Source organism: Pleurodeles waltl, chromosome 5, assembly GCF_031143425.1.
Source record: "Pleurodeles waltl isolate 20211129_DDA chromosome 5, aPleWal1.hap1.20221129, whole genome shotgun sequence".
NCBI classification, from domain to species: Eukaryota; Metazoa; Chordata; class Amphibia; order Caudata; family Salamandridae; genus Pleurodeles; species Pleurodeles waltl.
In genome coordinates, this window is record NC_090444.1 from 1,308,951,260 (window position 1) to 1,308,975,009 (window position 23,750).

At 44.0% G+C, this 23,750-nt stretch overlaps 1 protein-coding gene across 6 annotated transcripts in view; it reads right to left on the bottom strand.

Annotated features, from left to right (window-relative positions):
- USP45 (ubiquitin specific peptidase 45) overlaps positions 1-23,750 on the bottom strand; it is an 883,181-nt gene that overhangs the window by 388,044 nt on the left and 471,387 nt on the right. For all 6 annotated transcript variants that reach the window (XM_069235543.1, XM_069235541.1, XM_069235545.1 and 3 more), the window contains one exon: positions 9,453-9,540. In XM_069235543.1, the coding sequence (XP_069091644.1) occupies positions 9,453-9,540 (88 nt within the window). The remainder of the gene's footprint in view (positions 1-9,452; positions 9,541-23,750) is intronic.

Sequence of the window (23,750 nt, forward strand, 5' to 3'; positions counted from 1 at the left end):
CAAATTATTCTTGGCACACCTCCATTCTTTGCTCCCATACACTACTTTAGATACACACTTTGCCCTGTACACTGGTAAAAGAGCCCCAATAGGTGTTTTACCAAGCCTCGAGGCAAAGCCAAAAACTGCAAAGTTGGCCTTCACAAAGTCCCCCTTCTCGCTGGTCACCAAGGGATTCCAGCTCAAGGCATAATCAAATAACGTGCCCAAGTATGAAAACTCCCTAGTCTCAGGCGGTACCCTAGTCCATATGCAGATGGTCATCGTTTTTGTGGTGAAGGGTCGTATCACCATAATAAGTAATTTTTTATGTGTTCAGACAGGTCTAAATCATACATAAAGTTGTTCAAAGCATTCTGCAGGGGACTGCAACCCCCTGGCGGTCTTGCCCATTAACACAGCATCTTCCGCGTATAAAAGTACTGTCACTCTACGCAGGCCCACCCATGGACAATCAGCTTGGGTGGCGATCAAGGCCTGTTCTAGATGATTAATATATAGATTAAATAAGGAAGGATTAAAAAAACAGCCCTGTCAAATGCCCCTGCAGATACTGAAACAGCTCGTGGATTTGAGGTCTCTAGAATAGCACACTGAGGTTGTAGTATTTCTGTGAAGGGAAGGAGATAATATTACGATCTACCCCTATCATGACCATAAGCTGTCACAGTTTGTGTTGGACCAGGCCCTTATCACAGGTTTATCCCCTGACTTTTTGCCTCCTTCCTCCTATTTTTTTCTGACCTCTCACTGTTGGCTCTAGGACTCTTAGCACTTTATCACTGCTGATCAGTGCTAAAGTGCAGGTGCTCTCCTATCTAAAGTTGGTATGATTGGCTTATACCTAATGGGCATATTTAATTTACCTGTAAGTCCCTTGTACAGTGGTATCTCTATACCCAGGGCCGTAAATGAAATGCTACTAGTGGGCCTGGAGCGCTACTTGCGCCACCCACTGAAGTAGCCTTTCAAACCTGTCTCAGGCCTGCTAGTGCAGGGCCTGTGTGCACAGTTTTCTGCCACAGGAACCTGGCATCTAAATTTACTTGCCAGGCCCAGACGTCCCCTTTCACTACATGTAAGTCACCCCTAAAGTAAGGCCCTTGCTAGCCCTATGAGCAGGGTGCTATGTATAGAGGAGGCAGGACAAGTGCCAGGTTGCGTGGCCTGTCCTGCTAGTGACAAACAGCCTAACTTGGTGTCTCACTGCTGTGAGTACTGCCTTCTCATAGGATTGCATTAGAAATGCCCTGCCTTATATGTAGGGGGTATTGTCTGATTTATGAGGGGTAGCGTAGGCATGTTTGGTATGGTTGTAATGGTGATGAGAAATGCTGCTTCCTGGTGTAAGAGGATTTTTTGTATTACTATTACAGAAATGGCACTTCTAGAAAGTGAGCATTTCTCTGTGCTTGTGACTGTGGTGTTTTGCAGCTTGACTCCAATCCACGTCTGGGCAGAGTGACAGCTGGGCTTTGTGAATACTTTTTAGACAGCCTGTACACAGGGAGGGTGGAGGTGTCACCGAGGTGCATCTGCATGCTGAATAGTCTTCCCAGGCTGAGAGAGGGGGGAGGCGAGGCACACCGGCATTTGTAAAGGCTGTGCCCTGCCCTCACACAATAGGGCCATTTACCCCCAACTGATGTTTGCAGTCTGTGCTGGAGGAGAAAGGGGACACTCCCAGAACAAGTTGTAACTGGTTGGAACCTCCTCTCCCCTTCCTTTGTAACACACTGTAAAAATGAGTATAAGTACAAGGGAATTTTCCCCACAATTTGGGAACTCTTGGAGACACTTGGAACTTACCTGGAACTGGACACAGACTGCTGGAGGGACTCCCCAGGAACCACAATGGACTGCTGCTGCTGTGCTGACCTGTGACCTGCTTGGTCATGTGGAGGAACTGCCAACTGCCTGCATTTACCATGTGCTGGCCTGCTGCTGGGCCCTGCTGCGCTGTGCTTCCTTGACTTTGTCCCCCAGGGGCAGGATGCTGAGGCCCCTGACCCCTGCAACTGCCTGTGGTGACCTTGGAGGAGTGCTGTTTGTGCTGTTTATGGATATAGGCATAACGCCTGGAACAGTGCTCTGCCTGCTGCCTTGGCACTTTGAAAAGAGCTCCTGTTTGGTATCCATAATTGCTTTGGAAAGCGCTGCCCTGGCCCCTCTGCGCTCGCGGAGCGCTTATCGCAGTGAATAATCACCACCGTGACCAAGGTGTGTTGAAAATCAAGGTGCTCCCGGGGCACGAGTGAAACCTGAGAAGTAGCGAGCGCGCTCCTACCGTGCCCCCGGGGCGAAGTGAGCTCTGCGGAGCGCCCCCGGGGCACAAGCAGGCACCCACTTTGGTGCCTGCACACATGTGGAGCTTTTGTTTCTCCGAGGGAGACGGGTGGGGAAGAAAGCCTCATCGGAGGCTCCCTGTCCCACCAGAGTCCCTCACTGGAGTCCTGACAACGGGCAGGAGGGAAGGAAGCCTCATCGGAGGCTCCCCCTGCCACAAAAGAGGCCCCAATATTCTGCTGAGACCACGGGCGGGACGGAAGCCTCGCCGGAGGCCACCGCGCCACAGGTCTCCCTAAGGTGGCCCTCCTTGTTCTTCTGGGGGCCTTATGCGCCCCCTCCCTTGTGGAAGGGCCAGTGGAGGCCTGGGGTGGGGAGGGGGTGCAGAGATCGCAGGTCCTAGGAGAGGCCCGTTATACACCCAGAGGAGTTGGGTGTCACCTCCCTCCTCCCCCAATTGCCAGAGGGCCACTGTTTTTGCACAGTGGAGCACTAGGGGCCCCTTTTGTTCTCCTCGTGGCACTGGAAGTGCCGTTCATCATAAATACAGGAACTGTTTAAAAAGAACATACATATTCCTGATGGTCCTGGTGTGGACATTATTGATTTATATGTTACCTACCTATTTTTATGATGTGCTACAAATATGTTTTGCTAATGTTCCTTTTATGGACATGCTCTGCTAGTATGTTTTCTTGACTTGCATATGTTTTATAATGTTCCTAATATGGGTGTTTATGATATTTCTATGACAAGTGCATTTGTGTAGAAACGTGATTCCTGACTACTGCTTATGTTGCAAAATATTAAGTAACCTGTGTGTTATATGTAACTACTGCTGATTCTGCAGAGTAACTATTGTGTAACGTTCTGACAACTGCTAAGGTAGCAGGATATTACTGACGTGTTTGGTCATTGTGTACAATACAGTATATTTTCATATAACTTGGTGTGTTTCCTTTGTGGTGGGGATAGTGTGTCACGTGTGTTGTGCAAACGCTTTACACATTGCCTCTGGGATAGGCCTGACTGCTCATGCCAAGCTACAAAGGGGGTGAGCAGGGGTTTTCTTGGACGTGTAACTCCCTTGCCCTGAATAGAGTGGGTGGGTTCTGCATAGCTTAGGTGCATACCTTAGCCAACCAGAAAAAACATTTCTAACAGTTTATTTCTATTTACCTGGTCAAAGGCCGAAGTAAGATCCATAAAAGCTAAATGGATGGAACCGGGAGGGGCAATTGTATATTTACTCAGGACTATACACAGATTCAAGCATTGATCCACAATGAACCTACCTGAGCAAAAGCCATACTGAAATCTGGTCTTTTTTTTTTTCCTCAGCCCATTGCTCAAACCTGTCCAGGATGACGCACCCTACCACCTTCACTACGGAATCAAGAAAGAGATAGGCCTGTAACAGAGGGGACTATCCCTAGTCCCCTTCTTGAAAACAGGAACAATGATAGAAGTGGCCCAGGTCTGCGGAGGTGGCTCACTCACTGCAGCATTGATCACTGATGTCAAGACGAGGGCCCACACTTCAGCACTGTTATTGTATAAATCAGGAGAAATTCCATTGGGTCCAGGTGTCTTGTGCTTAGTCAACCTCACTATCCCACTTTTCACCTCCTCCAGTGGAAAACATAAGTTGGAAAATCCCTCAGCCAGGGCCTACATACCTTGATCACTACTTAAAAGGTGAATTAGAGGCTTCCTCAAAATGGGAAGCCCAGCTATCCTCGGTGATAAGTGACCTAACAGGAGCAATGGTGTCTCGTGCCAAAAACGGGCTGTTCACTAGACTCCAAAATCTAGAGCTACTTTTCACCCTGCATGCCATTAAGGGATCTCCCCCATGCAGCATCTTTTAAGGTTTTCTTTTGCTGTGTTATTTCTAACATGTACTGTTTACGGCAATGCCTAACGCGGTCTGGATCCTTTAGTTTAGAGTGCAAAGCACTCTTAAGATTCCTTAGTGCCTTAGGGCAACCTTTATCAAACCATCTGGGCATTTCGGGCATCTTCTTTGATATCTCCCCCTCAAAAAGGGCAGTTATGTTTTCAGAGATCACTGCAAAGGCCCCTAATGTGTCCCCAGGAATGGAAGTGTTAAGGCTGAAGATGTCAAATTCCTTTGAACACTGAACATATAGAGACTCATAGAGGCTATCGGGAGCTATCTGAGATGATCTGAGTCTTCCCTGGCTAGTAGTTCTGAGGACTCCCAAAAGGGGCTCATGCTAATAAAGAGCTAGATAAAAAATACATACTGGGTTGTGGTCGCTAAAGGGTCTTGGTGGTATCCCAGCCTGCGTAACATAGCAAAAAAGTGGTGCTGAAACAAAAATAAAGTCAATAAACGACTCACAAACCTTCCCAATGAGTGTAGGATTAATAAGACCAGACTTGGAGGAGGTTAGCTTTAGGATAGAAAAAATTAAGTTATATTCCTTAATGACTGCATCTACAGCTAAACCTTGACGGAAATGTGCTGTATGCAAACCAGAAGAGAACATACAGCCATATGCTCGGTCTCCCTCCTCTCTCGGATCACCACATAGGTGTGCATTAAAATCTCCAGCTACAATTTACATAGGCCCCAAGATCGTTTGGACCTGTTTAAATTTTCCCAAAAAGACGTCAGCCTTTGAATATTACATGCTTCAGAGAATGGGGATTTGGCATTGTAGAAATGTAGCATCACAATGTTGAGTACAGCAGTTTTCATGCTTCCATCTCTCTTTGCTCTTTATTTTCAGCGAAGTCTCCTCCTGTCTAGTGGTGCGGCAATGCTGTCGTTTAAAAAACTTCAAGCAAGGAAAAGTGTCACTCAACCATTGTCTTGGTAGCAAAAACAGCTATCATGGGGAGCAGCCATTTTCAGATCAATGAATGCTCACATACCAGTCGTGTGTTGTACTACGCGATTGGAAAATCGCTGGTTTTTTAAGCTTTGTTGCTACATATGCTGCCATTTGCAACCACCAGACAGTTTTAGGTGCACTTCAAGGAATCGACGTTACCACATTTCCCTTACTTTGTTGGTGACGATGCTCTTTACTCGATCTTCTACCCAGATGTCAAAATATTTCGTGAATTTGTGTTTTAGTTTAATTAACTATTGCCAGACAAAATACATGTTAAAAAATACATTAAAACTCTGATGGTTTCAGCAAGCACTAAAATTATTTTGAAGGTTAGACTGGTTTATGAAAGGACACTTTCAATGCTATCAAGTGAAAATGAGTGAAGAGATTTAACTCATGAGCTTCTGTGTTATAATTTAACACTTCATTCATTAAGGTAGGCGCGGACTGTAGCCAGGGGAGTAGCTATCAATGGTGCAGCAAGTGCAGTGGCACCGTGGCCCAGGAGAGTCCGGGCCCCAATTCACTTTCAGCTCTTTTTTGCTACCACACCAGGGCACTGTGGCGCATATTCTTTGCCTTTATTAGGAGCCACTGCACCCCTACTAAGCAAGTGATGGCAACTTTGGTTATCACAATGGGACAGCCTAGCTTGCTAGGTGCACAAATAATGTAAACAAGGGTCATTTGGCACAAGGTACTCCTCAATTTTGATCCCGAAATAAAGAACAGATACTACCCCCTGGCCCCAAGATGTGAAAGAATATTGGAGGAGGAAAACAAGTTGGTAAATGCTCTGCCATCCCTACATTTCACATTCTACACCTAATAATAATCACATAAAGCACAGCTACACTGCTTTCAATATGTTTTAAATAAGCTTTTGTCAAAGAGTTCACATATTTAAATACTCTGAATTACATAATTAGTTCCACAGATTCTCCAATAGTGTATTCTCACTGTGCACGATAATGGTCATTATCCTTTAGAGATTTAACTTAGTATGGCAGGGGGGCGCAGTGTGCATCACATATCCTCTCTTCTAATTTACATTTAACTTATTGGAAGGCATTGTGATGGTGCTGCGTTTCATCACTAAAATCAGGAGAAAACGAGAACTGGTTATCACTATAAGTCTGTTTGCCCTGTCTCCTGCCCTTAGTAACAATATAAACCTTACCCCAGTACCTTTGAAGACGACCATGTCTATCTTGGATAGCACAGTCAGAAGCTGCTTCTGAGTAGAAGTTTCATTTAGTCTAAAAATGTATCTCTGTTTAACAGCGTTAGGATGGTCACACAATGTGTGAATAAATGTCTCCAGAAGTCCTCCGAGGAAGGCCTAGAAAGTGCGCATTGTTCTCCTATACCCTTTTTTGTCATTGCCTTTTCAGTGCAACTTGCTTCCTTCTCATATCCACGGAATTCTGAGCAGTTGGATCTTCATGCCTGATACCTTCCTCTCAGCCTCAGCAGTTCTAAGGTAGTTTATCGATACCTTGCGTTAGCATTGCACTGTTGCCAAAATAAGTCAAACTCCTTTTTGAAAGTCACTTTATATCCAACCTCCTTTCACAAACATTTTCCAAAGTTAGTTCACAGGTTCGAAAACTCAGAGAATAAAAGGAACCCTAACAGGGAAAGGACAGAAACATGCCTAAGTTAGCCAACAAAATCAAAAACTCAGGGGATAAAAGGAACCCTTCAGAAGAAAGGGCAATGGAGTGACAAAGGACGAGAGAGATATTATGGCAATGCATTGAACTCTTAAAAATGTGCTCCTCCCTTACCTGAAACACCAGCCCAACAAAAGGACGTATTATCCATCCCACCTGCCCACCGATGCAGAAGTTCCAAAAGCCCATACAACTCCATCCCGGATCATTTCACCCATTTTACTACTAAAAACGCTGTAAAAATCTTTCCATGCATTACTTTGAGAAAATGCAAATTTCCTAGCCTTATTTGTGTCCCTCTTGGCTGTACAAGAAATGCTATGGACACCTCTATACCTCTGGATATTAAATCCTTCCAAATTTCCAAAATTGCCTGTTTCCAGACAGCCGTGTATAGCCAATATCAGGAAAAAGGAGGAGGCAGTGCATGTCAGCACCACAGGTAATGCACATACTCCTGCTCACAGTGTGTTATCTCAACTTTCCTGAGAAACTAGGATAACCATCACCGCAGTACATACTCTTCTCTTTTTTTACTGGTAACCTATACACCATGTGTATCATCCAGTGGTTTCTCCATCAGCCTACTCATTCACCATTGAGGGGAATCATAACACTTTGAGCAGGAAGCCCCTTGGCATACCCTCAGCATATTGCCTTGTTGATCCAGACGTACGTTATTTGTGATGACACATGCTGTGAACTCCACCAGCTCTATCATATGACCCTCTGCAGATCGACTTTGGGTACTGTAAATAGCGGTAGAAAACACTGGTGCATCTCACTCCATTTGGATCACATACTTAACTAGGCCACTCCAACTTTTTCTTCACTGCATAGTTCTCAGTCGTGACTTTATTGGACTTTTTTCATATTTTTCATGGAGAGCATTAAGTAACTGAAGGAGTGTTTGCTCCTTCGTAGAGATATCTGCATCCACTATCATGGGTTCCTTACTGCTATTGCTTCACTTTTCTGCTTCCCATGGCCTTGTAGTAGAAGAAGTTGCCTCGAATCACTGCACTATCACGGCTCCATGTAGGCCACAAAATGGTGAAAACAAAATACTGTCAAAAGGAAATCCATCACAGTACCATAGTCTTCAACATTGTTGACTATTGCATCCTCATTCACACTCTGAAGTCTTGCGTTTCAGCTTAGAATCGTTAAAGCATATTTCAAAATGTCTGCCTCATGGCCATAATGACCACCTCATAGCACCTCAGCATGAAAAAAGTGTCCAAAAGTGGAGTCAGAATAACTACAGCATGGGCTTAACAGACACACCTTGACAGGTTTACTAGCCCTCACAAAAGTAATGGATGAGCCTTCACACAAGACTCATTGCATTGCATGCAGGACCTCCAAGATATGCTGGCAGCAGAACAATGAACTAAATTCCAGGACAAGCGGCTATTATAGCTCATACTTAAGAACAAAGGGCCAAGTGCCTTCTAAACCATATATGTCTTAAACAGTAGGCTGCTCATCCACATACTGTCTTACAGGACACTGCTGGGAAGACCACAAAGGGAACCAAAGTATCCCCAAGTCCTTTATGTTGGTGGTGAAGGACTGTTAGGCGATGGGCGCAGGGTTCAGGCTTTGTCTCTTTCCAAGGAATTTTGAAGTAAGGTAGAACCCCTTCCTGAACACGAAACACATGTTCTCTGGAAAGCCCCATATAAGAAGGAAAAGGTCAAAAAGTATAATATATCTCCAAAAGCTAGCCTTTACTGCAAGATAAGTAGCTGGCATGGCATTGCCGGAGTACATTTACTGAAATGAACTTTACAATACTATATCATGCAAGACTTAGAGACAAAAAAGGAACCAAAGATTTGGAGCTTTTTAGATTTGGAACATTAGTACTCTCTACAAAAAAAACAGATCTCTGCAGAGTATGTCTTAGCCTACGTAACTTTCATACCAGCTGATGCACTTAACCAGGAGATGCAGCAGTTATCACAGCTCATTAGGTTAATGTTTCTACTTAACAAATCTGTGGTTATCTTGATGGTCACTGGTTCAAATGTTGCTGTTGCCAACTCTGCTTTTCAGCCTTGTAAATTTGATATTGAAGTTCAGTAATAAGATCACCTATAATTTGCAGCAATACTTAGTTACAAGACTTTGATTAAAATGTGCTTGTAAGTGTGCAAGAATGCATCTAAATATGTATTTTGTGTGTGAAACAGGTACTACTAATCAATCATTTTAAATGGGAGACGCTTAAAGGCTTGATGGACGGGTAAGGCTACTACAGCCAATACCACACCCCCATGACCTGCCCCTGCCAAAGCTTAGACTTTGCTACGAGGTGGAGAACAAGGATTCTGCAAGTAGGACGGTTGGAGTAGGCCGCCCAGAGTCACCATATCCCCCTCTTCCTCTTAATTCTCTTCTTATCCATTCAGTGTAGGCAAGAACTGAGAGAGTAGATGGGGCCAGTCTTGCAATCTTCTACCTAACCCACCGCAGTGCAGGGATCTGGCCATTCTCGTGGTGCATTAAGGTGTGAACAGGTTTCTGAAGGAGTATGTAACTATCTATCTTCTCTTTTGCTAATGTCTTTTAGACAACTTAAAATATTCTAAAATATGCACAATTAAATATATCTTACCTTTGTTTCTTCAATTCGCATTGCATCAAGCAAATAGTGGAGAAGTTCCTGACTGTCTTGCTGCTGGAAAACTTTGAATCTAGGAGCTCTAGGACAAAACCAACACGAAGAAAGGAAATTAACAATCACAAGATAAATACAAATGTTAGTCAGAAATGCAAAATATGTTACAGATAACACTACAACTAACTCACCCCTTTAAACATTTTCACAACAAATTTCCAACGTCTACAATACATCTCAACTTGCAAATAATTATAATAAAGCAAGTGAGATCTAGTCTGATGAAACAAACAGCAGCTGACAGCTTTGATTAATCCTCTTTAGCTTTTCCAGTCCTAGTTCTCTATCCAGAACTTTTTGAAGCCCACCAACATGAGAACCTAGAGAAGAAAACTGTATTTGTAGTGGCAGTACAGGTGGAGAAGGGCAGGAGTAAGAGGAAATTAGTTGGTGAAAGGGGGTAACAGACAGAAAGGGAGAGATGGATGGGATTTAGTTAACTTGGACGAGGAGGAGGACAATGTGCATTTTAATAAGAAGATAGGGTCAAGGTAACTGCAGAGGAGGAAAGGGATGAGAAGGTGGAGGAAGACAGTGGGCAGCAGAGGGCTGCAAAAAGAGCCAGTTACATCAAAGGCTTAAGTCTTCTACTGCCACCATTCCTTCAATGTTGCTTTTCATAAATATATTGAATATCAGTCATTTCACATCAAGAATTCCCCTCTAGACAGATAAGCACTTTAAAGGACCCCTCCTCTGTAATGTTAGATAGATCTGTAAACATAACATCAAGAAAGCTCACCTTTCCAAATCTCAATCTGGATTTCCTGTTTTTAACAAGGAGTTGGCTCCAGGAAGACATCAGTTACCATTATTAGGAAGGATTGTATAAAGTTAAAAGGAAGCTGCATAACTATAAAATAAAGTTGCTGCAAGTGAATCCATTTAACCAACAAGGTGCCTTTCCTAGTGAGGCTTTGTGTTGTGAAATTAGACATGGCACTCTTATTATGAACATCTTCTTAGCCTATTACCCTCCACAATCCACTAGGAAGCTCACTGTACAACTACCAAAAGCTATTTGCCATTTTTGCCTTAACAAAAAACATGCAAGACTTGGATTTTTTAACTTATGGTTGGAACATCCTAAAGACCTTGCCAAACCTGTTATGGACAATGGCCACCTGCAATCTGTTTCTTTGTAATTATGCTCAAAACACAATTCAAACCATATTCTAGTCATAATTATCTCTACACCTACTCTCCCTTGTAAACTAAACAATTATAGCCATCTTCCCTGGTCAGATCATCTAGCTATTCCTTTTTCTTTCCAAAGTAAGAAAGAAAGATGGCCCATCAAGACAGCCTGAACTATGATTTACTGTTAGAAATTGGAAACACTTTGCTCTATCCCACTGTTGTATTTGCTTTACAATCCCCAATGTACTCCTTTTCTCGAGATATTAACAAACAACTCAAATCTTTTGAAGACATGATGACAGTTAGTTTGTACAGGGAGTGAAACAAAGTCTTGTAAAGCTGACATCAAACCGAGGCGCAACACTTGCTTTAATCCCAAACTATTGGCTCTCTAACTAGACTCAAGTTGAGTGGTTCAGCATTGGTGTGCCTAGTTAATAAGGACACAAAGTCTGTTTTTACTGCCAGCGCAAAATATAAATAAAAAATCAGAGTGGTTAAATGTGCTTACTGTTCCCATCACATACTAAATTCTTCTAATTTATCTAAAGAAATGGTTTCTGGAATTGAAGATTTAGTTATGCCTCCTCCGCCACACTCTTTCAACGATTTGCAAACTATTTGTACTAGCTTCACAAACTATTTTTCTGACAAAATTGCCATAATCAGATCAGACATTGACTGCCACAGACATACTGAGACATCCACAGACCCACCCGATGTAGAGGACTCTTTGATGTCATCACTGGTATATTATTTCTGTTCCATATGTGATCAGGAAGTTCTTAATGTGATCCTAGCATCCAAAGCCTCAGTATCTCTGACTAACATATGACCAGCTTGGAACATGAAATTAATGTCAGCACGTGATTTCTAAACTGCCCAGCCTATTCAATTACTCCTTCTCTCAAGGCAATGTACCCAATGCCTGGAAAACCACCACAGTAAGGCAGCTTCTAAAGAAACCTAATCTAGATATTAATGAACGAGCCAACTATTGAACTATTTCCCATATCTCCATCTGAGTAAGATCTCAGAAAAAACTGGCCTCAGATGTTCTGAGCACGTTCCAGGTTGGTTTTAGGCCTGGCAAGAGCATTGAGTTGGTGGTTCTATCAGCATCACATGGCCTTCGTTGTGCAGCCGACGGTGGAGGGGTGCTCGATTTGATTCTATTGGATCCCTCTGCTGCAACTGATTCCTGCAAAGGATGAAAATGCTCCAGCACATTCAACACGTTAGACCCCTGTATTCCTCTTTCACGAAAGAAAGCTATAATTGGAGTTACGACCTCTGGCCCACTTCCCTGGACTTCCCCCTTTATCCAGTGAATGACATAAAAAGAAAACTCAGCATCATTATTGATGGTAATCTTATTTTGGAACCTCAAGCTACCAACCCTGTCAAGCACTTGATTCTGCCACCTGACACTTCTCAAAAAATCCTTATTTGGGTGTCTAGCTCAATCCACAAATCAGATAAACCTAGACTAAGCCAATGCATATTATCTGGACCTTCCCAAAAAGTTAATCAAAAGTCTTCAACTCATTCAAAATTATGCAGTCAGGTTAATATTCCACTAACAGCCTAGAGACCATATCTCATCTACTCTCTCCCCTTCCCACTGGTTACTGACTGAATTCCATATTGTCTCCAAGGTCATGGTTATAATACATTAAATAATTAATGGCCAAGACCCTTCTTCACCAATAAATCCTTCGTTATAACCCCTCTTGTTCTCTACATACCAGTGGTCTCTTTCTGGTCGAGGAAAAACTGATACCTGGGGTCAGAAAGCTTTTTTGTTGCCACAACAAGAAACTAGAACTCTTGACCCACTCCTCGACAACCTTTACCCTCAATTGTGAGTTTCCAGAAACAACTAAATGACTGTTCAAAGAAACGTTTCCTCACACACAGGCCCTCCATTACTTTCAGTCTGCAGGTCCTTGGAAGCAATTGCACTTAGCCTCATGAAACCTCGGTCTAAGTATGTCTTACAATTACTACAAACATAACATGGCACTTACTCCATTGCTCACAACATCTAAAAGTCTTGTTCTACAAAATGTCATCAAACAAAATAAGGGAGGCTCTGTATATCCTGGTCACCAGCCATAACTTTTACAAGAGTGTTCTATGTGAAAGGGTACAGAAGGCGGCTGAAAGCTCTAGCAGCATTACATTTTCTGATGAGCCTCCCTCTGCCTCTTTCAACAGTCTCTCCCTGAAATCCAACAAAGCTGTTTCTGTGCCCCTCGGAGAGTAAGTTCAGCTGCAACATATCAAGTGGGACAACAGGTAAGACATGAGCTGTCACCACATTTTCAAAGAGCTTGATAAGGCAATGATTTCTAGCAATTTGGGCTATAATTAGATCGATTAACTGGTCTTAATGACTGCTGTAAAAGTTTACCCTGGGCTGTTTTTAACACTCCAGTACTTTGTACACCATTACTGAACAATTTAATGTTTCTTCATTAACTTGTACCATTAGTGACAGCATATCTGTTACGGAGAAGCTCACCCAGGCATTGGATGATATTCATCCTTTAAACAATATCCTCCATCACACATGAAGCCAAAATCATCAAAAAACAAGTATTTGCAATGCAACGGGTCTCGCATTTCTCTGAGTTAGAGCTATTAGCAGTTGTAAACTCCCAACCGTACTTTTCTTGCCTCAATAAATGGGAAAAAGAACGCGATCGCGCTGCTACAGTTCACTTGTAGTGAAACCTATTGGCAAAAGTGCAATTGTCTACGTAACCGGCAAAAGTGCAATTAACTATGCAACAGGGTCGATGTAATGCAAAGCGCTCGACTTCTGCCCAGCGAGATCGCACTGTGAAAAAAGAGAAAAAGTAGTCCATAAACCAGATGGAAAACAGCGAGCCTCGTCTGTTTTCAGTACTTGGTCGCTGCGCTCGAGGAGGGCTAACCACCAGAAAAGGCATGACGTATGCATGACTTCCACTAATGAAAGCAAGCATATTTTAAAAGGCAAGCCCACAAACCAATGAAAGACACTGACGTGACATAGACGGGGCTCCGAGCCCTTTTCTGACTACTACAGCGTCTCGCAATCGCATGCTAGCGTAGGCTTGACTCTAAAAACTGAATTGCCTAAGGAAGCTATGGGGTGGCTAAAGGTGATTGGTAATGGTACAGTTTGCTGATCATTACTCCTAGAAGCACTCTTGGATTGTAAATACTTTATTCACAAAGTGACTGTGGATCTTCTGCTCCAAGATCACAAATGTACTGAATTTCATTGAAATTCACGAAATAGAAACTGTTATATAGTGTTATTTAAAAAATCTGATCTGTATCCAGGAAGCAAAATGAATTTACTAGGAGGGTATGGCCCAGATGTCGCCAGAGTAGGAGCCAATTCTCCTTTCTTTCCGGACAGCTGGTTTCGAGCACTGCTTCCTGGCTTTGCCTGCTTTGAAACTGCTTAATGCATTCAAAGGACCTAGACAGCAGCCTCCTTGACCTTGATGACAGAACGGTGTGAGATTCCAGTGAGCAAAAAGTGGCCAATGGCAGGGAACAGCAACGATGTTGCCATTGTAAATCATGGGTCAGACACTGAAGTCTGGACAATGCTGCAAGACAATGCCAGAAGGAAATGAGGAGCTTTCTGGTGACAGTGGAGGGGGAGTGCCCCAGCACCAGACCTAAAGAGGAAGACAGGAGTAGAAGAAAACCACGGCACATCACAGGATCAAGGTGAGAACACTTTATTCCTTGGTAACAAATCAGGGCGGAAATCCTCTGGTGTCATAAAACGCACTAGATACGTGGTATGGGAACACTGTGCATTTTTCAAGTTTGTATAACAACAGTCGACACGTGTTTCGTCATCCTTGACTTTTTCAAGGCTTACTAGATATGAACTATGAGATTAAATTTGATAGGACTCCAAAATTTCAAGAATTGTACAGCAAAGTGTCTGGGACGATGCCACACACACTCGGCTCATAACAGCACGGACGCTCTGCAGACTTACCAGGGTCTATGTCATTTGAATGCTTCCATGCTACTATGTGTACACTTTGCTGTACAATTCTTGAAATTTTGGAGTCCTATCAAATTTAATCTCATAGTTCATATCTAGTAAGCCTTGAAAAAGTCAAGGATGATGAAACACGTGTCGGCTGTTGTTATACAAACTTGAAAAATGCACAGTGTTCCCATACCACGTATCTAGTGCGTTTTATGACACCAGAGGATTTCTGCCCTGATTTGTTACCAAGGAATAAAGTGTTCTCACCTTGATCCTGTGATGTGCCGTGGTTTTCTTCTTCTCCTACATGGACTGTGACCTTTTTGGTTAACAGCGTACCACACCCTGTGGCTGGTTGTACTACCACTTGAGCACTCTATTCTGTTTAAATTAGACACACCATCATGAACATCCGATATCCAGGACAATAGAAATTCTGGATGTGCGCACCGCTTATACACAGCCACAACTTGTTGACATTTTGGAAGACAGGAGTGGTGTGGATCTTGTCCATGGTAAGCATGGCATTCTTGAATGCCTGCAGCCAGACGCAGTTGACGAGGAGGATCTACGGAAACAATGCCACAAGACTTGTGAATTAAAGCATGATGGCAGATGTCATGGCCACCAGACACTTGGTAAACACACCACCGAAGGAGAGTGACCCATGAAGTTTGAAGACCTGGCTAACGTAGCCCCATGATGCTTGGGAAAATGAAGCTGCCTTAATCCCACCCTTGCAGCAGGAAACGTAGCCCAGAGAGATTCACATTGATCAGACAGCATGATGTTTACCACCGTCTGCCGCACCGAGCTGTAGAGCAGTGCACTGGGAACCCAAACAGGTAAGAATTGTGTAAAGCAGCAATTTATTGGTGCACAGGCACAGAAGAGGATTCTCAGGTGTGGTGGGCTTCAAGAAGGAAAAGTATCTTTTGAGCTGCGCCTGGGCCTCAAGAAGGGAAAGTATCTTCTTTTGAGCTGCCCCTTGAGAAGAGTGAATGGAGGTAAAGCACAAAACAAAGACGCAAAGAAATCCTAAGAGGTGCCCAAAGCAAGTAGAGAGACAGGTGCCAGTGGGTTCACAGTGCCACAACTAAGACGGACTAAGAGCTTGGTCATAGAATGTAAATGGCCCGGGGACACAAACTTGGCTTTTTCAATAAAGCCTGAATGTTAAACATACCTCAGAGCTGGTGAGTGATTTACAGTCCAGGCTTAATTAACTCCATTAAGACCTTTGCTCTCAATGGAGAAACCCAACATGCAGCAGCAAAGCGAAAGAAAGGGACATCAAAGATATGTTGGCAAAGGCCCCAGTAGTGGACAAGAAGCAAGCAAAAGGGAAACACTTGCTGACTGCCCAGAGCTGCACTCATCTATCTTCGATGGCCACATGGAATCTCCCATTACAAAAACATTTTTTGGAGCACTTGGTTGGGGGACTACAGGTCTAATTTACCTCATCTAAATCATAAATGAAGCAGGAAATCCAGGATATTAAAAAGTATGTAAACATTATGGGGAAAATTGTGCTCTCTCTAGAAGAAGTGGGGGGCAACAGATCTGAGAAGAAACTGCTTCTGAAGCAAGAAATCTTCATGGTGCCAGAACAGAATATAGCCCCCTATGTAAAAAAGGAAGACCGCTTCAGGTGGTAAAACAAGCCATCACATTCCTTAGGGAAAAAGAAAGGAGTCTGGATCACAATGGGTGGTGGTATAAGATTTGGGAGCTCTTGGAGTTGGAGAAACTCGCATTCACCATTTCTGGTAAGTCGCAGGACGAGTTGGAATAGGCACCCTATCAAGAACACTTGTGTAAGGAGTTTGTGAGGATCACATCTCCTCGCTAGCTCAGAGTTCTGAACATAACAGCTTAGGAGAGATTAGTGGAAACTATATTATACATACTCATGTTTGTGGTATGCAGTTTGGAGACATACAGATGCCAGAATGCACTGCTTGTGAGTTTTCTTTCTCAGAACTGAAAAACACAGAAGCTGCTGTTGGGGAGGGACCTAGTTTGTTTGTAATGTTGCACTGATTAGGACTGTATTGCTGCGTATAGGCACGTGTACCTATAATGTTGCAAAGAATATAATAAAACTTTTGGACTATAAAAAAAATACTAAGAAATGTAATCTGATACAAAATTTAAAAAAAGTTCAGTCATGAAGGCAATACACCTGGCAAGATAAGTAAAAAATGCTTCTTCATCAAATTGGTAAGGTAATGTACGTGATTATTTCAATGGGAAAGTTGATGAATGCAACAATGATTCTAAAATTGGGTGGATGAACGAGTATGTGAGTAAGTGATTGAGTGCACAGATAATAGGTGAATGAGTACATGGACACAGATGATTAATGGATGAGTGCGTGGCTGAATAAGTGAGAGCATGCATGAATAGACGTATGGATAAAAGAGTAAGTGAATACATGGTAGGATACTAGCAAGTCACACTAAGGGTAGGCTTGGAACAACAGCAGTGATAATGTTCTGAAAATATAAAAAAAATTCCAAAAGTATCAATGTTATGACATTGCAGGACTTTCACTATGACTGGGCACCATTGTGCCAAGAATTCCTACAACATGCCAAAAATCAGCACGTTCAGATTTGCTCCACCACCAAATAATCCATAATGCATGTTTAGAATCACTCCATCACAATATTTAAAGCATGTTCAGATTTGCAAATAGAGATCTAGTGTGCCACCTTGGTTTGCACCACTACTTAGAAGTCTTGGATCCATACCCACATGTGAAAATCTGTCATTAATCCTTAGCACACAGTCAGAGATTTGTACTATCGCTGGGTAATCATAGAGCATGTTCCAATTTGCCATTATTCGTAAGTATAAGTGCATATTCAGATTTACACCATAGCTTTTTAATCTTCAATACATATCCAGAGTTGTGCTATCACTCATTAATAATCATTAAATCAGATGGCACAGAGCTCATTTATTTGCTCTGAATTCAATCAGGTGCACTTGCCACACACACAGGCCTTAGTGGATGAGTGAGTAGCCGTTGTAGTTAAGCATGTAAGTTATAAGCCATAAGAAAGCACCAACTGCAGTCGCCTCACTTAAAAAAAAAAATATATATATATTATAAAAGTACGATTCGTATGAGACCTTCATTACAAGATTTGGCGACGAGCTCCAGTCATCAAGAAGGGACTGCGATACAGTTGGTGCTCCCTCTCCAGCCAACAGACAACTGACCTTCGAGAGAACCCCCACTATGTCACCACCTTAAAACTAGAATTCCCTAAAACGAGCATTTGGATTAAAGCCACAAAACAATAAAGACCAATAATTTACAGGCTTAACTACAACACATCTTCTTCCCTTTAATCAATAAACATGTATTCATATTCCATCACAAACATAATATTTTAGATACTTAGGTGGTGGCCTAATTCTAGGTACCCTACTATATTCAGCCTCCTGTGCCTGTGAATCTTTCTCTCTTCCATTTCTGACACTCTGAATCCTTTCGGGACTTTTTCCCAATACCTCATAATCACTCATCATCATGTAACTGCTACACATGTCCAGGTTCTCCTCGTGATTACTCTCCTGGGTACTCATCTCTACACTCGCTCTTTTTTCATACAAAGCCACTCTCCTAGTATTCCATCTTTCTCCATCCTCCAGAGTGATACATAAACCATGTACGTTTACCACTCTGTAAAGACCACGAAACTTAGCAAGACCACCCCCAATCCTTCCTGACTTTACTTTCACCCAATCACATACCTTTATTCTTCCTACATTCCTCACATTGTTATTCCCTTAACCTTTCATTATTATTCACTGTCTTCAACCAGGCAGGTGACGTTTTGGTCCTCTGATCACACTAAATGGAGTTGTCTTTGTGATACTATTCTCCATAGTGTGATACGCCCACACTAGGTCATTTACAATTCTCTTAACATTCTCTCTCTCTTCTCCACCATCATCTGAATCACTCCATATACCATGCAGTTAGCCCTTTCAACTACACCATTTGCCTGAGGATTATAAAATGATGTATAGGAGTGTGAAATGCCAAGACAACTTAGAAATGTCATAATTTCATCTGACGTCAATTGTGTCCTATCTGTGATAAGTTTCACTGCATATTCTTCTTCTCTGAAAATATCTTCTAACACCTTAATGGTACTGGTTGTGATCTCGCACAGAAATTTCACCACCAACCACCTGGAATGTACATTCACCATGACAACAGAAAATCTTAATTCTGTAGTGACACCCCCCAAGGGTCAGATGCAATCTCAACAGACTGCATGCCATGGCAACCCTGGATCCATAATCTCTCCTTTGGTATATTGTTCCCCTACTTTTAATCTCTTTTCCCATCCTTACAATCTGCACACCTCACTACCCGCTCATTCACCTCTTGATCCACTCCTGGCCACCAAACTTTTTCCCGTAATCTTTTCTTCATCAAAGTTTGTCCTAAGTGACCTTCATTAGCCAACTTAAAAAGTTAAAATTTCAATTTCTGTGGAGGATCAAACTTGTCTCCACTTGTAATGATTTTACCATTGCACACTGGTAACTCTTCCTACATTTTAACATATGGTCTCACCATCATAGACACCGCACTCTCTCGTCTACCACCATTCAAAACCAAATCTGCCACTTGCTTTAACACCTCATCACTATTCATGTTTTCGAGCCACCGTTCCTGTCCAATGGCTTCTTGACTCAACTCCACCAAATCATCCACAATTGCTACTGCACCTTCTTCCCCAAAGGCCTCAAACATCTCCTCATCCACCTCTTGCCATGGTGAAGGCAATCTAGATAAATCATCAGCCTTTGCGTTCTTCCACTGGGAACATACTCTAGTTGATATTAGAATTCTTGCAACCAAGCTGCTAACTTAGCTAGTCTTGCTGACTCTTTCCCTGCCCCTCCTGGGGACAGAATCTTAAGTAGCGGTTTATGCTCTGAAAGCAAAATGATGGAAAATCGCCATAGATGCACCCTAAAGTATTGTGCTACCCATGCCGCAGCTAATGCCTCTCTTTCTATAACTGAATAATTTCTTTCTGATTCAGTTAATGTACGAGAAGCAAATGCCACAGTTCTCTCACCACCATTATGTATTTGTACCAGAACTGCCCCCACTGCACTGGCATCCACAGTATGTTTAGTAGGCAGCTGCACAAATCTCACATTTTATATTATCAAATGCTCTCTGTTTGTCCTCAGTCCACACATATTTCCACCCTTTCCTCAGCAGTCTCTTGATATGTTGCGTTTTTTGGGTGAAATTAACAGATTCTGCATAATATTCTGCAAGTCCAAGAAAGGATCGTGGGGGAACCAACTGCAGTTGCCTCAGTTCTGAATAAAACCAATATTATACACCTACGATTCGTATGGGACCTTCATTACTATTGTCCCGGTGAGTATCTTGTGTCATGACTGCTGAGGCCTAGCTGAACTGTAAGGCCCTCGTGCATCAATCTAGTCCATGACTTTGTTTGCCTGGGTTGGTACTACAACAACAGTACTGTAGTAAAGGTCCAACGCTTATATAAGGTAACAAGTTTATTAACAGAAACCTGGCATGGTGCAGCGAACAAAGCTAGGAGCGCACACTTAAGCTTCCTTCACCAACTGACACAGAACCTCTTAACATGAGGGTTCCCACCAGACATCATAATGTATTTCTCCACGTCATTCTCATTGCCAAGCATATTTACAGTCAAATATAACACATCCCCGGGGGGCGTGGCCAACCATCCATCACGACAGATGCTTAATCGCATCGCTCCAATCTGGCCTGACAATTTATCCTTTCCAATCAGCGGTCCGAGGACGCATACAAGTTAACAAATGCCCTAGGACTAACAACGCTGTGCTGCTTACTGAGGTAGTGCAGAGCGCTCCTGAGACGAGGACACCAGAACCTTCCCTGGCTGGCAGTGGTGACGGAGGCCATTGGGCCCACCTCATGGAGTTACAGATAGGCCTTGGCAGCGGTCGGCTGTTGCAACCGCCTAGAGAGGGTGATTTTGGCATCAGGGGATCCCGGCGTCTTTACCTGGGGACTGAAGGAAGTGGCTGGCCGAGACGGACTGAATAAGGCTTCCCGTGGCTCTGCGGACATCGGCGACCAGACAGGCACTCTGTCCCCCGCTGTAGCCGAATGCTGAGTGCAGACCTCCCAGGGACGTGCAATAGACAGTGACCGCTTCCCCAGGCAGAACCTGTACAGAACACTGCCTGTGGACCTTGGAGAAGCCACGCACGTGGCGTGACTGCCCCGGTCCCCTGTCTAAAAACAACAGGCTGATTTACAGTGAGGTGGCAGCAGTGGGAAGAGCAGTGCATCAACGGCCCGAGGGGCAAATGACACGACCAAAGACCTAGGGGACAATCACCATTGTTCACCCACAGTGTCGGCATCAGTTGCTGGGCCCTGAAAAAAGGGGACAGGCACACTGGCCTGATCGCTGACCCGGGAGATCGCAGTACTGGTCACCTGGGGATAGAACGGTGGAGTGGCCCTGCTGCTTGTCACCCTGCGGCGGCTGGTTAGACCAAAGTTGTTTCCTCGGACACCAGAGGGACGCAGAGACCCCATTAATCAGACTGAGAAACCATGGCCCAATGTTGTTGGAGTATACCACTGCACTGATTGAACAGACCACTGAGACACTGCCTTGATGGGAACTGGCTAGACCTGCGAGTGGTGAGTCGGGGGAATAGGTGGACTGAGTGCCCTACCAACGCACACATTCCATGGCTCGGTGCGACAGGTTGACAACACCGCCCGACTCAGAACTGGAGGGACTGAAGAGGTGTAGAGAGTGACAAATATCTCCGGGCCTCTCCCTGAGTCCCAACCCATTGGCCTGCATCGCTTCTTACTGCCCCTCAGACTTTATATCCAACTATGCGAAATTTGGGGGAGCCCAGGGTTAAACAGTAGGCCGCAGCAGTGGAGATGGGGAGGCCAGGAACCGCCACTCAGGGAGAAACAGGAGACCACATGGGAGCGGTCTCCTCGTTATAAATACAATTCAACAAGATACTGGCTGCTATTGCAGACACGAAAACTACACTCTAGCAAGACACTGGCACTGTCTCGATGGGACAGGCCTGCTGAGGGCGGAACACCACAAGGTCATAGATAGTGTGAAAGCAGTGGAATCGGGTCTCAAAGAGACACGTCCAGCCAGTCAGACATAGCACAACAAGTGGAGGTTCTGACAGACTGTGTATTGGAACACAGGGATGAAGATGCCGAAGGATGCACTTGGTGGAACATTATCCACATAGTGGAGCTCCCTGAGGGCGGTGACATAGTGGCCTACCTTGAACAATGGCTAAAAAACAGAGGCGGCCTCAGGATGCCTGACACCTTTCTTTGCCCTTGAACGTGCACACAGAGTCCCAGTCCGATCGCCCACCCCTGCTAGACCACCTCGCCCGATAGTGGCAAAATCCTTACACTTTAGAGATAGGGTCACCCTCATGCAGAGGGATTGAGAAAACTGCCCATACAGCATTGGTGTAGGAAAGCACTCTTTTTGACATGGTTAGCCCCCACTTTTTGCCTGGTTTCTGATGTGGCTTTGACTGTTAGTACACTGGATCCCTGCTAACCAGGTCCCCAGTGCCAGATCTCTTCCCCCAAAACTGCAGAGCTATTTTGCACAATTGGCAAACTCATTAGCTACCACTGTAAGCCCCTAGTAAATGGTATCCTAGTACCTGGGGTTCTTAGGAAGGTCTCTGAGGGCTGCAGCACCAGTTGTGCCACCCCAAGAGACCACTTGCCAAATTCACACAGTGCTGCCATTGCAGATTGTGTGTTTTGGTACAGGTTAAATTGAAAACACAATGTCACACACCAGTATGCCAAGTCCACTTTTACTGTAGGTGCCAGGTGTAATTCACTACTAAGGCAGGGTGTATCAAGGCACATGTGAGGTCATATATGCAGGGGCAGATATGCCCCTGCTATGTCTCGCAGTCAGTTCTGAGACATGGTAAGTTCACAGGTAAGCCATTTTAAATGCATGTGCTGGACACTGGTCATTACAAATTTCCCAGCTACATGATGGCTTCTCTGAATCCTGGGATGTTTGGTATAGAACATTTCAGTATAATACACTCCCACTAACCCCAGTAATTAATTAATTTAAAAAATGCACACAGAGGGCACCTTACAGGTGCCCCCTGAAAACCTACCAGCTACTAGTGTGTTGACTGACTGGTCCTGACCAGTTCAGCCACCACAGACATGTTTCTGCCCCCACCCCCTAAAGTGAAAGCCAGTGCTCTCAAGAGCCTGAGACAAAGGCCTGCACTGGGCAGAGGAGTGACCTATTCTCCCAGCCAAAGCTTCAAAGGCCTTGCAGCCTTTGTAATAGACCCAGTATCTCCAAATGACAGAGATAGTCAACTCCCCTTTCCTGACCCCACTTTTGACAGCAATACAGCAGGAAAATTAGTTAAATTAGGAGGAGTGCCCACCTCATGCCAGTCCCACCCCTAAGGTGAACGATCTGAAGTGGACACTACTTTTCAAATTCCTCCATCCTGCTTGGAAGGAATTAGGTCAATAAGGTTAGGGTTATGCACACTTCCCAGCAGAAGTGGTCATAAGGAGCGTGTAGTCACCCTAAAGGTGGTCAGCCCGTTGGCTACCGCCTGGCACTCCCTGTAACAACCCTACATTGAGTATTTAGGTGGCACCCCTGAACGCTAAAACTCAGATTTTGACAACCTAAGAAAACCTGGACAAAGAAGAGTTGAACCCACAGAAGAGGAAAAGAAGAAGCATCTTACCACGCCGGACTGCCTGCTGACCTCAAAGGATCCTCCTCGATATATGAAACTTAGAGGGGTACACACAGCCATGCTCCGAGAGACTTATATGGCTCATGTCAAGGTAGATAAGACTACGACACAGATGGCCATGCCAACTATATGCCACATCCTATTCTGCATATGGCCGTGGGTGCATTGTTGTGAATTAGGGCGGTACCCCAGTGGAACCAGTGCAAATGCTGATTGACAGGGAGGGTCGATATGTATTGGCA